Source organism: Podarcis melisellensis (genome assembly GCF_964234715.1).
Source record: "Podarcis melisellensis genome assembly, chromosome: 1".
In the NCBI taxonomy this organism is placed as follows: domain Eukaryota; kingdom Metazoa; phylum Chordata; class Lepidosauria; order Squamata; family Lacertidae; genus Podarcis; species Podarcis melisellensis.
Window position 1 is genome coordinate 3,552,894 of NC_138528.1, and position 16,378 is coordinate 3,569,271.

A 16,378-nucleotide genomic window follows, 5' to 3' on the forward strand; every position below is an offset into this window, starting at 1 on the left:
AGTGCATGGAAACGCCGTTTACCTTCCCGCCAGAGCGGTACCTATTTATCTACTTGCACTTTGACGTGCTTTCGAACTGCTAGGTTGGCAGGAGCAGGGACCGAGCAACGGGAGCTCACCCCGTCATGGGGATTCGAACCGCCGACCTTCTGATGGGCAAGCCTTAGGCTCTGTGGTTTAACCCACAGAGCCACCCGCATCCCTATGCATGAGTGGCTATTTTTCTATATAAGGAGAGAGAGAGATGCCGGAATTCACCATGAATGCCTCCCTCTTTCTCTTAGAATGGCAAAGGTGTTCACCTGAGAGGTGCTGAGTTCTGGCGAGTCCAAGTTGAAAAAAAGCCCTTGGATCACAGGACCCACTGGCTTTATTGAGAATGAGGAATGTGGGTTGGCCAGGCACTGTGTCTCCTGCAAAGCCTCTCCTCTGACGCCCTCCCCGCTCACCTTCAGTGTCAGAGCCAGGCAGTCCCGCAAGTCGTTCTCCTCAGTCCTCAGCTTCGTCATCTCCTCCTCCAGGTCGGCCTGCTGCTTGCTGGCCTGCTGCTGGATCTGCTCCCGCTCTCTCTGCAGCTCGCTCTTGAGCGCTGCCACCCTCTCCTTGTACTCCTCTTCCAGCTTGCTGCACACACAGATCGAGAGAGGTTGCTCAGGATCAAGCCCTCGGCTCACCAGGGACCAGCGGCCTGGTTCCTGAAGTTGAGTCGGAATCTCCTTTATTGTCACTTGACTCCTCGGGAGCAGCGGGATACAAGCTCGCTCCACACCTCCCTTTCGACACGATGGCTCTAGTGTCACCTCTCTGTTTCCTCTTCTTCAGGCTAAACACGAGTTCCCACCCACTCCCATGGATATTCTGAGCATGTGCAAAAAGCAGATCAGAAACGGGACCAGCTCAATGAAGCTGCCCATAGATGGCCCTTCAGTTGCCCAGCCTGGCCAGTTTGGAGGAGGAGTGGGGGAGTTTGGCTTTGATATCCCGCTTTATCCCTACCCGAAAGAGTCTCAAAGCGGCTCACAATCTCCTTTCCCTTCTTCCCCCACAATAAACACTCTGTGAGTTGAGTGGGGCTGAGAGACTTCAGAGAAGCGTGACTGGCCCAAGGTCACCCAGCAGCTGCATGTGGAGGAGCGGGGAAGCGAACCCGGTTCACCAGATTATGAGACTACCCCTCTTAACCACTACACCACACTGGCACACATAGAAGTTTCTGCTTCTATGTTCCCAGTAGGTCTTAGGGACCCTTAAGTGACTGAGATGCTGTGAATGGAGAAGGGAAATCCCAAGGAGTGGGAAAGCTACCTCAGGTTGTATTCGTTTTGGCGCTCAATGGCAGAGTGCCTCTCATCCACCTCGGAGGTCATGAACAGTTTCCATTTCTCCGCCTTCTCCAAGTCCAAACGGAGCTTCTCCTTCTCTCGGGCTTCTTGGTCCGCTTGCTCCCTAGGAAAGGGAAAGAAGCTCTGCATTATCAGACTGGGATCCTAGCCTGCCTGACCTGAGCCAGGCTTGTGTTAGTGGCGAAGAGTTCAAAGACTGGCAAATCTTTAAAAAAGTAATATGATCACCGAGAAATGGGAAACACTGGCCTGCGAGCGCTCCAGTTGGAGAACAGCCTTGACCAAAGGTGTCGTGGGCTTTGAAGACACTCAAACTCAGGATGCAAGGGAGAAACGTGCTAGGAGGAAGGCACACTTGGCAAATCCACAACGTGATCAGCTCCTGCCCAGAAACCAGTGTCCCCACTGTGGAAGGACGTGTGGAACCAGAATTGGCCTCCATAGTCACTTACGGACTCATTGTTAAAACTGGGTTTATGGAAGACAATCTTACTTGGCTACGGGTGATCACCAAAGAAAAAGTGGCGAAGAGACTGAGTTGTGGATCAGGAAACTCTGGGTTCAAGCCTTGTCTCTTTCACAAACTCACAAGGGTCACAGACGCATCACAACAACAACAACAACAACTTTATTATTTGTACCCCACCCATCTGACTGGGTTGTTCCAGCCACAATACAATGAGAACACCTGGCTTCCCCCAAAGGAACCTAGGGACTGTTCCTTCTGGGAACTGCAGCTTATACAAACTTTTAAAGACTTTTGCTCAAGTTGCCTTTGAGCGCAGGCAGTCTAAAGCAAAGGCACTTGCTTTTTAAGAGTCTCCCTCTGGGCTGTGAAAATCTTGGAATAAGCAGAGATGGCAAAACTGACGGCACTGATAAGAGATACAAATTTGGAATCTTTTAAAGGATACTGGAAGCCCTTTCTAGCCTACATAAAAGTTATTTCCCAACTGCAAAGACCACAGTGGGGTTTGAAGTGTAAGAAAATTGCGGAATATGAAATTAGAAAAGGATGAAATTAGAAAAGGCGGGACCAAATTTGTATGTAATTTGAGTTATAAATTTTGACGTTGGGCGAATGGGAAGTCATTAGTTTTGGTGAATTGGAATCTAGTTGTAACAAATGTAACTTTCTATATGGAAAAAAGAATAACATATTATTATTATTATTATTATTATTATTATTATTATTATTATTATTATGTCATGCCATTTGCATATGGGATCTCATTTCTGCAGCAGAAATTCCCCTGCTTGTCCTCTCCCCATATTCCCCCACCCCAATTCTGCTCTGGAGACTTGTGGGGATTTGGGAGACACAGAGAGGAGGAGAGGAAGAATAGGTTCCATTGCACAAGGGGGGAAGCCTTGAATGAACGGGACAACTTTGCTGGATAGCTTGGTTGGTAGAGCGTGAGTCTCTTAATCGCGGGGTTGTGGGTTTGAGCCCCACACTTGGCAAAAATTTTCCTGCATTGACCAGAAGGTCCCTCCAAGTCTGCAATTGTTTGATTCTATCTGAAAATTTGGGTGGGTCCAGAAACATAAAAGGACATATTCTTCAAAAATTACAAACTTACATTAAATGCCGGATCTCTGTTTTGAAGCTGGCCAGCACAGCTTGGTATATCCCGTTCTTTGTTATGAGAAGTTCATTTTCCAGGGCAAGAGTCAACTCTGTCAGGTTAATTCTTCCATCCAGGTTGAAGTCCAAGGCCTGCCAGAAAGCAAGAGGAAAGAATTTCCCATCAATTAAGAAGCTGCGTCTTCTTTTGGCTGATTACTGTATTTTCCACTCTGTAAGACGCACCGGACCAAAAGACGCACCTAGTTTTTGGAAGTGGAAAACAAGAAAAATATATTCTGAATCCCAGAAGCCAGGACAGCCAGCAAGATCACTGCGCAGCGATCCTGCTGGCTGTCCTGGCTTATGGGATAGCCGCGCACAGCCTCTCCCGGGCAAGGGGAGCCTTCATTCCCTGCCTGTGAGCAGCTGCGTGCGGCTAAGGCTCCCCCAAGAGCCGCACTCCCTTTAAAGAGCGCACGGAGTGTGGGTGCGGCTCCTTGGGAAAAAGCCCCCAAGAGCCACACACACGCTCCATATGGCTCTTTAAAGGGAGCACTGAGCAGAGCCTCCCGCCTGCATTCGCTCCATAACACACACACACATTTTAGGAGGGAAGTGAGTCTTATAGAGCTAAAAATACGGTAGTTTTCAGGTTTCCACCCAGTTATCTTGGGTGTTATATAGTGATCTACAATACGATGCAGAAGCGCCAAGGCAACCGTCGCCGCATTGAATTCACCGTTTGGGGCATGTGTGAAGGCCTGGGATTGGATTCAGAGGCTGAACCTGAGGAATCCCAGCCTGCACAGGAGTCCCCGCCTCCAGGACCGGCTCAGCCGGGGCTGGGGCTTGAACCTGAAGGGCCCTCACCTGTGCTGGATCCTCAGATGCAGGCATCAGCTGAATCTGCTCTAGCTCCTGAGGTGATGGAGGACCCATTGCCTGCAGGTGCTCCACTCTCAGCCCCGTCAGAGGAAGCGGAGGTTGCCTCTGGGTCCGGTAACCCTCCTGCCTCTCCTGAGCTGCAGAGGCTCAGGGCAGAGAGGCGGAGGGAACTGAGTTCCCGCAGGAGGAGTGCTCGCCTCCAGGTCAGGAGAGGCGAATCACCTGTGGACCGGGGCCGCCCTATGCCTCAGAGGAGATAAAAGCCAGCCAGCCCCAGTCGCAGGTTGCGGGAGCAACATTGTTGGTAACCTGTTCCTGCCTGCACCCTGTCCTGCTTTTCTGCCGGAGCTCCTGACCCCACTCGACTCCCTGCCTTGGACCCAGCTTCAGCCTGACGGACAGCCTCCATACTGTACCCCTGACCTTGGACTGGACTCTGACCACGCCGTACGGTAACCCCCCGTGACCAGCACAGCGTGCCCCGGTGGCCGAGAGGCAGTTGAAGTGCTTACCTTCAGGATCTCATGGCTGTTCTCGATTCCTTCTTCATGCCAGGCGTCAAGGATCTGCTCTACCTCCGCGTAGCCCATTCCGTCATCCAGGCTGGAGAAAACACGGAAGCCGATGGTGCTTGTCATTGCCGAAGGTGTGGTGGTCCGCCTTCCGCATTCATCGAAGGACTGAGAATGGGAGAGAGAGAGAGAAAGGGAACCACAGGAATGGAGCTGGAAGGGATCTCTAGAGTCATCTAGTCCAGCCCCCTGCAATAATCGGTTGTGCTGAAATTCCAGCCTCCCAAAATTCCACTCCACCTATAAAACTAGCATGTCAGGGAGAAGACTGGTCTGGAATCCTAGATTTCTCAATGAAAGGAACTGTTTTTGACGGAGGAGACGCAGAAGAGGTAGAACTTTAATATTTCCTGAAAACCACTTGGATGTTTACTGCAATCAAGCGGTACATATATTCTGTTTTTTTTAATAAAAAAAACCCCAAATAATTATGCTCACTGTGGTAGTTTTTCTGCCTCTCTCATGAGAGAGAGTAAGTATTTCTTCACCCAGTTTAGGGTGGCTTAGGGCCCTCATATCTATGGGACCACCTCTCCTGGTCTGTCCCGCAAAGGACCTTAAGGTCCATGAATAAGCATAGTTTGGAGGTCCCGGGCCCTAAGGAAGTCAGACTATCCTCCACATAATTTATATGTTAACTTTGCCAACTCAGCATAGGTCATCAGTTTTTCTTGCCATTGTTCTTTCATTGGCAATTCCTCATTCTTCCATCCTTGCGAAAGTCAACTGATTTTAGACAATTGCGATGGGGGTGGGGATACACCTGAGGTTTCTCACCTGCATGGAGAGATGGCGCTTGAGTTGCCTGTAGGGAGTCGAAGCTGAAGGTGGGAGAGGCTTCCCGATTTTGAAGAAGCTGTAGAAAAAGTCTTCGATGCTCATCGTGCCGTCGTGCTCGAGGTTGCGGAAGACGTCCTCTGCCACCTGAGAAGAATCAAAATACACCCTCAGATAGAGCAGAAAAAGGGGAGAACCACTACTGGCCCCCACTTGGTGGAATGCTCTGTCCTAAGAGACCAGGGCCCTGCAGGACCTGACATCTTTCCACAGGGCCTGCAAGACAGAACTGTTGCTACTGGCCTTTGGTTTGGACTCAGTCTCACCCTTATGTTTCCCTCCCCTTGTGGTCTTGATTTATCGGCTACTATAATGGGACGCGGGTGACGCAGTGGGTTAAACCACAGAGCCGAGGACTTGCCGATCAGAAGGTCGGCGGTTTGAATCCCCACGATGGGGTGAGCTCCCATTGCCCGGTCCCTGCTCCTGCCAACCTAGCAGTTCAAAAGCACATTGAAGTGCAAGTAGATGAATAGGTACCACTCTGGCGGGAAGGTAAACGGTGTTTCCGTGCACTGCTCTGGTTCGCCAGAAGCGGCTTAGTCATGCTGGCCACATGACCTGGAAGCTGTCAGCCGGCTCCCTCGGCCAATAAAGCAAGATGAGCGCCGCAACCCCAGAGTCGGCCACGACTGGACCTAATGGTCAGGGGTCCTTTTACCTTTATAAATGAGGCTGCATTTTAAATTCTATTTTAACCTGTATTTTAAATTGCCCCCCTTTCCTCCTATTATGTTTTTACTGTTATTTTATTGCTGTTAGCCGCCCTGAGCCTGGCTCTGGCTGGGGAGGTTGGGGTATAAATAAATTACTATTATTACTATTATTATTATTATTATATCTGCAGCCATGGCAGGCAGCCTGAATTGAGAAGAAGGGGAAGGTGCTCAGAACGGGTTACCTGCATGTCAACATTCTGCAAGCCGTACTGTTTGCAAATGGAGACCAGCTTCTTCCTGCTGAGATGCCCATCTCTGGAGATGCCCAAGCTTTCGCAGACCTCGTGCAGCTTCTCCTCTATCCAGTCTTGAGTGGGGGAGATGTTTGGGGAGGCATTCAGGTCGTCGGGATTCCAGAATCTCAGCTGACCTTAAAGGGGAAAAAAGGAAGAATAAGCTTGTCTTGAAAAGGAAACAAGGTTAAGAAGAAAAAAATATTAATATTACTATTAATATTAATAATATTGCTAGACAATAATATCTGTTTGTCTAGCAACAACTGAATTGATTCTAATATATTTCTCTCCACCCTCCCTTGCTCAGAGAGAGGAAGCTGGGGCTGAACTCTGCACTGGAGCCTGATTCTGAGCTTTGCACTCCAGTCTCCCTTGCGAGTTTGCAAAAGAAATTCTGGAGACCACGTGGTGAAGCCACTCAAGGCAGCTAATGTCTTGGGACAGATCAGACCGCTCCATAAAAATCTATATAGCAAGCGTTAGTATGTGGAAGCAACCCAAGAGTATTTTGGGAAATAATCCCAACATTTTAAAATCCCACATTTTGAAATGGCCAGTTTTCAAGGCAGAGTGTGCTAGCTGCTCGTTTTGCAGCTCTGATTTGAAAGCGCAAGAACACTAAACAAAGCATTCATTTCCCACTCTATAGCTGCCCTCGCTAGAGTCCATTATACTTAAAACATTTATTTGTATTTATCAACATAGGAGGAGGGAAACACCTTCTCCCTAACTCCATGAATTAAGACAAGATCCGCAGAGGGGTTGCCGCCTTCCTCTCTTACCTTCCGCCTCATACTCTTCGCTGTCTTGGGATCTCCAGTGCTGAGAGAGAGAGAGAGAGAGAGAGAGAGAGAGAGAGAGAGAGAGAGAGAAACAGAAATCAGCTTCCTCTTTCAAATGCAGGTATGGACAGTCTGAAGGACAGGGAAACCCCATTGTTAGCCCAGAACAACAAAACCAATCAAGAGTCTGATTTTGGCACCTTAGGGACTAGTAGATTTATTGCAGAAGATGTTTTAGAAGCCAGACAGGCAGTGCCGGATTTACGTATAAGCTAAACAAGCTATAGCTTTGGGGCCCACTCTCTTGGGGGGTCCCCCAAAAATTTAAAGGAAAAAATAACTGGATGTGCATTTCCAAAATATAAGATAAAAAACAAATAAAATAAAACCTACACACAGCAACAGTGTTTTGTGTTGTGTAGGCTCTTGTGATGTAAGTCATTGGCCCTGCCTGCTCGCCTGCTCCCTAAAACAGCACTGGTTTGCTCATTTCTATATACAGTGGTACCTTGGTTCTCAAACTTAATCCATTCCAGAAGTCTGCTCCAAAACCAAGGTGCGCTTTCCCATAGAAAGTAATGCAAATAAATTACCATATAGCATATATTCAACACAAAAAACAGGGACCATTTGTTGTTGACAAAGGACAGCTGGACATATAAAGGGCCCCATTACCTTCAGTAGGGACGCGGGTGGCGCTGTGGGTTAAACCACGGAGCCTAGGACTTGCTGATCAGAAGGTCGGCGGTTCAAATCCCCACGACGGGATGAGCTTCTATTGCTCTGTCCCTGCTCTTGCCAACCTAGCAGTTTGAAAGCATGTCAAAGTGCAAGTAGATAAATAGGTACCACTCCGGCGGGAAGGCAAACGGTGTTTCCGTGCACTGCTCTGGTTTGCCAGAAGCAGCTTAGTCATGCTGGCCACATGACCCGGAAGCTGTCTGCGGACAAATGCCGGTTCCCTCAGCCAATAAAGTGAGATGAGCGCTGCAACCCCAGAGCCGGTCACGACTGGACCTAATGCTCAGGGGTCCCTTTACCTTTACCTATTACCTTCAGTAGCTTAGGGCTGCATCAAACCTAAATCCGGCCCTGCAGACAGGTAATATGTGCTTAGGTGACTGACTCCATGTATTTGACAGCTCCAGACCACAAAAAAATTCCACCCCGGCACTGGGAGCGACTACCCTTTTTTGTGGTCCGGGCAGGGGAAAGATTACGCCTTCTTCTTTGGCGATCCCTCGTAGCTGAGTAAGATTGTCTTCCATAAACACGGTTTTAGCAATGTGTCCGTAAGTGACTGTGGAGGCCAATTCTGGATCCACACATCCTTCCACAGTGGGGACATTGGTTTCTGGGCAGGAGTTGATCACGGTGTGGATTTGCCAAGCGTGCCTTCCTCTTAGCATGTTTATCCCTTTCGTCCCGAGTTTGAGCGTCTTCCAAGCCCATGACACCTTTGGGAAAGGCTGTTCTCCAACTGGAGTGTTCGCAGGCCAGTGTTTCCCAGTTGTCAGTGTTTATACTACGTTTTTTAAAGATTTGCCTTGAGAGAGTCTTTGAACCTCTTTTGTTGACCACCAGCATTACGCTTTCCATTTTTAAGTTCAGAATAGAGTCGTTGCTTTCGAAGACGATCATCAGGCATCCTCACAACATGACCAGTCCAACGAAGTCCAACCCCCGACCCCTATTCTCCAGTGTCAGTTGCCCCCCTCCACTCTTGAGGCCATTAATAGCAATGAAGAAGGGGTTCCCGAGGGGTCCCCAGTTCCTTGTTACACAAAAGCAGCAGAATAACCAGCTTCCCATCTCTGCCATCCTGTATGGTGGAAAGGAACAAATGTACCGGTCTACCTTGCAGGGTAGCTACCTTGATGCTTTTGAATTCTGGTGCTGGAGGAGACTCCTGAGAGTCCCATGGACTGCAAGAAGATCCAACCTCTCCATTCTGAAGGAAATCAGCCCTGAGTGCTCACTGGAAGGACAGATCCTGAAGCTGAGGCTCCAATACTTTGGCCACCTCATGAGACGAGAAGACTCCCTGGGAAAGACCCTGATGTTGGGAAAGATGGAGGGCACAAGGAGAAGGGGACGACAGAGGACGAGATGGTGGGACAGTGTTCTTGAAGCTACCAGCATGAGTTTGACCAAACTGCGGGAGGCTGTGGAAGACAGAAGGGCCTGGCGTGCTCTGGTCCAGGGGGGTCACGAAGAGTCGGACATGACTAAACGACTAAACAACAACAACAACAACAAACCTTGCAGGGGGAGTTGAAATATTTACTGAAATCACAGCGTTCCAAGTGCTTGAAACATGCCTCCCTCGCTGCACAATCACACACTGTTTGCAGCAACTTGGAGCCTCTTCTCAGCTGTGACGGCAGGGGGTTGGACTAGATGACCCTTGGGGTCCCTTTGCAGCTCTATGATTCTGTGATTCTTCTAGAAAATGGGCAGAGGTAGAGGCCTCAAAACCTCCCTGCACGGCCGCATGGATTTACCCAGCGATGAGCAGCGCCCAGGGCAGGGGGATGAGGAGGAGGAGGAACCCCTTGCCTATATCTAGGAAGCCAGAATCGGTGTCATTCCAAGGACACACCAGCTTGCGTCTCTCTCCTCCGGCTAAACATCTGTCTTTCCACGCAGAACACTTTTAGCTACTGTAGGAATCAGGCAGCGGCGGCTCCTCCCCTCTCTCCAAGCGCCAGGCAACGATAATGGCTGGTTTATTTTTAAAACGTGCATCAAAGCAGTTCATACGCGTTTTTGAAATGATACAACATCCCCTTTCCTCCACTGGGAGATCCACCCCCTCAGCCGCTCATGAAACAATTCACTCCTTATTTATACAAAGCTGCAAAAAACAACAACCCCGCGACAATCACACACACACAACTCAGGCTCAAGCTTCCGAAAGGGTGGAATTGGCCGTTAACATTCCACCGTTTAAAAGATGCTCATTTTTTTTTTAAAAAATGCATTCATGTGACTGATGCATTTGGAAGAAGAGCCACAGAGCACCCGGTAAAGGCTCTGGCGTCACGAAAATAATAATGCTTCTCATTCAGATTACGGCTAAAAATGCCATTAATCTACTGGAGTAGCCATGGAAACTGGATTAGGTCACTCTACTTTTCAGAACTCCTGTTGCATGCTTGGGCTCCATAATTTGAAAGATTAGGAAGTGGAGGGGGGTGAGGGAGACCCCAAACTCAAGCAGGAAAGTACACAGGTCTTGGGCTGAGATCCACTCCCATCATTCAGCCCAGACATGGAGGTCCAGCTCCGAGTGCCTTCTGGCGCTTCCTTCACTGCGAGAAGCCAAGTTACAGGGAACCAGGCAGAGGGCCTTCTTGGTGGTGGCGCCCGCCCTGTGCAACGCCCTCCCATCAGATATCAAGGCAATAAACAACTATCTTACTTTTAAAAGACATCTGAAGGTAGCCTTGTTTAGGCAAGTTTTTAATGTTTAAGCTATATGTATTTTTTTTTATTTTAAAGGAAGCTGCCCAGAGCAGCTGGGGAAACCCAGCCAGATGGGCGGGGTATAAATAATAAAATTAATTAATTATTATTATTATTATTATTAGATTCTAAGAACAGTATTGTCTGTGCTGATTGGCAGCACATTTCAGACAGCACATTCCCAGTCCAACCACCAGGGATGCCTGAAACACGCAGAACTCCATCATTGATTATAGCACAGCCCACAAACTCCCCAATGGGAACCCGTCAGCATAATTTCCTCCCAAAATGCTGGCTCTCCAGGCTCCAACTCCCACCTGCATCAAGGGAGGGTGTGTACCTGACTGAGGTCCACTCCTGATTTCATCTCAGGGACAATCCCAGAGGGCAGGTCATAGGGAACAGGTTTTCACAATGATTCCCCAGTGACTTTGGGGTTTGCCTCGAGGGGCTGATTTTGGAAACGCTTAAACATGCACCAAGATTACAGTTCGTGAAGCAGTATATTTTTTAACCATGTTCTTCCAGAACTTTTTAATTAATTTATTCCTGGCATGGAACCTGGGCCCTGACACAGAGCAAATCTACCAAATTCCATTGCTTTCAAATCAGGGGGGGTATTTTCAGCCTCCCCTCATCTGTCCAGGAAGTAAAATGTAAACACAACATGTGACAGCCTGACGCCCGACGCACTGAATGCACAAAGGGTTTTGCAAAAAAACCAAACACACTCTCTCCAAGGTCACAGATTTGAGCGCAGAAACTGGGGGCTGATTTGGCCAACCGAGTTTACAAAGAATCCTAATAATATTTTTTTTAAGCAGCCTAAAGATTTGTTAAACGTTGTGTCGATCAGCCTGCTCTACTTTAGAGGCAGCGGAATTAAGGAATTAGGGAAAACTGGTTTCTCGTTTTCCTCAAATGACCTGTGATGATAAAAAAAAAAGGCTGGAATGCAGATAGGAAGAATGCAGGCAACTCTTTCTGGCACCAGACAAAAAGGAAAGAGGGACATTTGCTTTGCATTTCACGAACAAGGTGAAACTGGGAGTAAAAATGATCACAGAGAGAAGCTTGTGTATGGCCTTGTCTACTGTGGTTCAAAACAAACAAATCCTTTAATATGGGGCTGCCCAGCGTGGTATCTGGGACCCAATAACATCCTTGAGTGAACATGGATACATTTTTCTCCTTGAAAAAGGCTCAAATTAATTCTGCTGACTCCATCTTTCACAAGATTGCTTGAAAAAGGGGGTTGTACATGTATATAGGGACACGGGTGGCGCTGTGGGTTAAACCACTGAGCCTAGGACTTGCCGATCAGAAGGTCAGCGGTTCGAATCCCCCCGACGGGGTGAGCTCCCGTTGCTCAGTCCCTGCTCCTGCCAACCTAGCAGTTCGAAAACACGTCAAAAGTAGATAAATAAGTACCACTCCGGCGGGAAGGTGAACAGCGTTTCCGTGCGCTGCTCTGGTTTCACCAGAAGTGGCTCAGTCATGCTGGCCACATGACCCGGAAGCTGTACCCCGGCTCCCTCGGCCAGTAAAGTGAGATGAGTGCTGCAACCCCAGAGTCGGTCACGACTGGACCTAATGGTCAGGGGTCCCTTTACCTTTACCTTACATGTATATACTTTTTCTGGTGGGAGGAGAATTCACTGGAGAAGGAGCATGGGAGTAGCCAAGGGTGGGAGCAGCTGCCCCTCAAATCCTCAAGAAGTCTTGAAAAGCGTTAAAAATACTCAATTAACTGAGGTTCTGCTGCCCTAGCAGAAGCCTGTCCCCCGTAATGTCCTCTTTGGGGGGTGGGGTTTCTCCCAATTTAAAAAATCCTGGCTGTGCTCATGGAAGAAGTGAGAGAAGCTGCCAGATGTGGAGTCGCATCCATAGCACTCACTCAAAATCCAGAGGTTTCCACAAGCCCCAAAGGGACTGGCGGCCTCTGGATTAAACCATCCATTTCTCCAGGCTAGACAGAACACAGCAGCAGCATGTTTGCAAAGAGCTGCAGAATATGCGCACTACCTGGGCGGCACTGGCTCCCGGTGGAGTACAGGGTCAGGTTTAAGGTGCTGGTTTTGACCTTTAAAGCCCTATGTGGCCTAGGACCCACGTACCTACGGGACCGCCTCTCCTGGTATGCCCCACAAATGACAACACAAGGTGGTTAGACTGGTCTCAACTAGGGCCAGGGTCTTTTCAGTACTGGCCCCGACTTGGTGGAACACTCTGTCATCAGAGACCAGGGCCCTGCAGGACTTGACATCTTTCCGCAGGGCCTGCAAGACAGAGCTGTTCCGCCTGCCTTTGGTTTGGACTCCGTCTCACCCTTATGTTTCCCTCCCCTTATGGTCTTGATTTATTGGCTACTTTAAAATGAGGCTGCATTTTAAATTGCACTTTAACCTGTATTTTAAATTCCCCCCCCCGCCTTCCTCTCTTTCCCCCTATTATGTTTTTACTGTGATTTTATTGGTGTTAGCCACACTGAGCCGGGCTCTGGCTGGGGAGAGATATAAATAAAATATTATTATTATTATTAATATTAATATTATTATTACTACTACTTACTACTACACAGCTGGGCCCCTGAGCAGTGACACCACGTTCAAATTCTGCCTGCGATGTTAACTTGTATGAATAGGGAGATAGCAAGCAATGGTTGCACCTTCCCACATGGGAACAGTCATGGGAACAGTCGAAGGGAAGCGGGGACGTTTTGCATGGAAAATAGATGCTGTGCCTCTCAGCAAACCAATAAAATGGTTTCACAAGCAACAATTTCTGAAAGAGTGTGCATATAAATGTATGATCAGTGTGTGTGCATATATACAGTGGTACCTCTGGATGCGAACGGGATCTGTTACGAAGCCCTGTTTGCTTCCTGAAGCGAACGCAACCCGCCTCTGCGCGTGCGTGGGTCGCGATTCGTGGTGTCTGTGCATGCGTGTGACGTCATTTTGAGCGTCTGCGCGGATCGCGATTCGCTGTGTCTGCGCATGCGCGTGACGTCATTTCGAGTGTCTGCGCATGCGCGGGTCGTGATTCGCTGTTTCTGCGAATGCGTGTGACGTCATTTTGAGCGTCTGCGTGGGTCGCGATTCGCTGTGTCTGCGCATGCGTGTGACGTCATTTTGAGCATCTGCACATGCGCGAGTGGCAAAACCCAGAAGTACCACGTTCCGTTACTTCCGGATCGCCGCAGAGTGCAACTGGAAAACGCTCAACCCGAAGCTACTTTAACCCGAGGTATGACTGTATATGTCTCATTTTTATTACACATGCTATAGTATCTTTCCAAATAAACCCTGTGGGGTGTAGGCCAGTTTCTTAGAATTCCCTCCCTAGATAAGATTCTTTGTCCTCTAACCTAGGAGGATGCAACTGTTGAAGGTTTAGGGAAAGGGAACACAGCGGAGACTAATAATAATAATACACCTTACAAACAGCCACAAAAGTTTTAAGGAGAATTGGGGGGGGGGGGAACCAGGGGAGAAATACAAAAAAAAAACATGTTGCACAACGTTTCTCCGCCCCCTACCACAAAAAAGGCCATCTCAAAGAAAGCCACAAAAACTTTCCGAAAATCCGCACAATTTGCAGGAAGATCCTGTGAGCACCTGCCAACTTCGGTTTAATTCTTTTTTTTAAAAAAAAAATTAAAATAAATTACATTGTTTTAATGAAAATTCCAGTTCTCAAGCTTTTCCCATACAAGAACTACAAAATAAATGCCTCATTGGGCTGGAGCAGTAAAAGGCAATGGTTCACCAATCTGATCTGCAGTCAAAAGTGCAGAATACAGCTGCGTAGGCACTAATTTCAATTTCTTCCAGGAACGTCCAAATTCATCACTCCCCTCAAATTTCTAATTTTTAAAATTCACAATAGATTGCATGGATATATTATTACAAGCTTGGCTTTGAACAATTCTAACACAACATGCAATTTAATAGTCGCATTAGGCAACAGTCACAAGAGGGGCAACTTACTATACTTTTAATGTACTGCTGTAAGCACCTCTTCCTATTCATTTTACCAAATTTTACTTTGGTTTAATTCTGACGGCCAATTGCCGGGAGCAGAGCTGGCCGCCAAAGCTCTCCCAATGGCAATCCAGTTGCTTCTGCAAGCATCCCCTCTAAGCCCGCCCAGATTAAGGGCCCCCCATTGTATCCAGACACCAACCTCCTCGGCTGGCTTAGCTCCACACAAACACACACACACACTTCCTCATTACCATAGCCCAAGCTCAAGACAAGAGCCCATTGTGAAGAGGAGGCAAATGAGGCGAGAGGTCAAGCCACCCCCAAAATGGCGCCCCAGAAGGCAAGCCGTCGGCCGGGAGACAAAAGGGGGCGCTTCCAGGGGCTCCATTGTCACTCCAGGTATCCTGGCCCAGATGGCCGTTGTTCTGCAGCTGGATGAAGGTCACGCGCATTACTAGCTCAGCCGCCCTGGATTCCAGGAGCGCATTATTCCGATAGACGCCCAGCCCAGCCCTCGCTGCCTGGAAGAACAGATGGCCCCCAAGTTGCACAATGACCAGGCTCAAGACCCGTGGAAGCATCTGCATTCTCGCCCAGAGAAATCTCCTCGCCCTCCCGGCTCCCACCCGGCCATCTGCTGCCGGAAGACGGACCTTTTCTTCTCTCCAGGAATATATATTGTCAATTAAATGAGGCCGGGGTGGGGCTGGGGAGCTGGCCCCCAGTGGGCTTTGTCTCGCAGCACAAACACACATGTTTTTTTGGGGGGAGGCACTGCGATAAATCAAGAGCCCGGTTATGGGTTCGAGTGGCAGGCCCGAAGGCACGTGCGCTGGGCTGTTCCTCTTGCTGACCTGTGCAAATTTGCTTTGGTTTTGTTTCTTTTTCCATGGCAGCGCTTAGATGCTGCTTGTTTGCATTAAAACCTCTTAGTGGCTTACAAAGAAACCTGCCAATGTCAAAATGACCGGTAACAGAAAACTGAAAGCTAGTATGTAAAAACTGAAATCAGGAGCGAGAGAAAGTGATTGGAAGACATGCCAGAATTCTAGAGGTGTGGAAGGCTTGCGACAACAAGAAGAAGTTTCAAGCAGACACGAAAAAGGGTATAGTTATGTCAGGAGGTAAGGAGCTCCAAAATCTGGGTGTTGCCACACTAAAATATTGATTTCTTACAATATTCTTACACTGCAACAGTACCAGTGCCATACTTTGGGGGTTTGGTATCCTGTTTTATGGCTTTATATTGATTTATTGTCTTTGTTTCATATATTCTATGTTGCACACCACTTGAGCTTTTTAAAAAATATATTAATAAGTTTATTTAACTTAGTATTTAACATTAAATAATAACAACAATACAGCGGTACCTGGGTTTACGAACTTAATCCATTCCAGAAGTCCGTTCTTAAACCAAAGCATTCTTAAACCAAGGCGTGCTTTCCCATAACAGCGGAGGACTCAATTTATAAATGGAACACACTCAACATGTTCTGCTTCCGAGACAAAGTTCACAAACCAAAACACCTACTTCTGGGTTTGCAGCGTTGATAAACTAAGCTGTTCTTAAACCAAGGTACCACTGTACTCAGTGAATCTTCACTGATGCACATTGGCCTTTTTGGATCACAGCGTTCTCCTTTTGTGGGGGAAAGGGGGACTTTATTTGACTGGATCAACATTTAAGGCTCGCCATTTTGCAACCCCCAGGAAAACCGGGAGCTTCACATCAAGTCCTTGGGAGTGCTGCGCGCAGAGCAGCATAAGTTGGTCCCAGGGCAGTGCTTGGCAGGCTGGGTTGCAAAATGTTCATGGCTTGCTTTCAACGTCTCAGCCTGGTTCCATCTCCCTCTCCCCGACTACTGAAGCTTATCTGTGGAACTGCACGCCGGTTGGTTTTCAGGCAGTACAGTGGTACGTCAGGTTAAGTACTTAATTCGTTCCAGAGGTCCATTCTTAACCTGAAACTCCACTTTA

At 48.2% G+C, this 16,378-nt stretch overlaps 1 protein-coding gene across 1 annotated transcript in view; it reads right to left on the minus strand.

Annotated features, from left to right (window-relative positions):
* Positions 1-16,378, minus strand: part of NIN (ninein) — a 123,489-nt gene that overhangs the window by 42,803 nt on the left and 64,308 nt on the right. Inside the window, exons 6-12 of the mRNA XM_081921416.1 lie at positions 6,945-6,984; positions 6,109-6,296; positions 5,148-5,294; positions 4,311-4,478; positions 2,927-3,063; positions 1,306-1,446; positions 450-624 (exon numbers count right to left, since the gene is read on the minus strand). Of these exons, the coding sequence (XP_081777542.1) occupies positions 450-624; positions 1,306-1,446; positions 2,927-3,063; positions 4,311-4,478; positions 5,148-5,294; positions 6,109-6,296; positions 6,945-6,984 (996 nt within the window). The remainder of the gene's footprint in view (positions 1-449; positions 625-1,305; positions 1,447-2,926; positions 3,064-4,310; positions 4,479-5,147; positions 5,295-6,108; positions 6,297-6,944; positions 6,985-16,378) is intronic.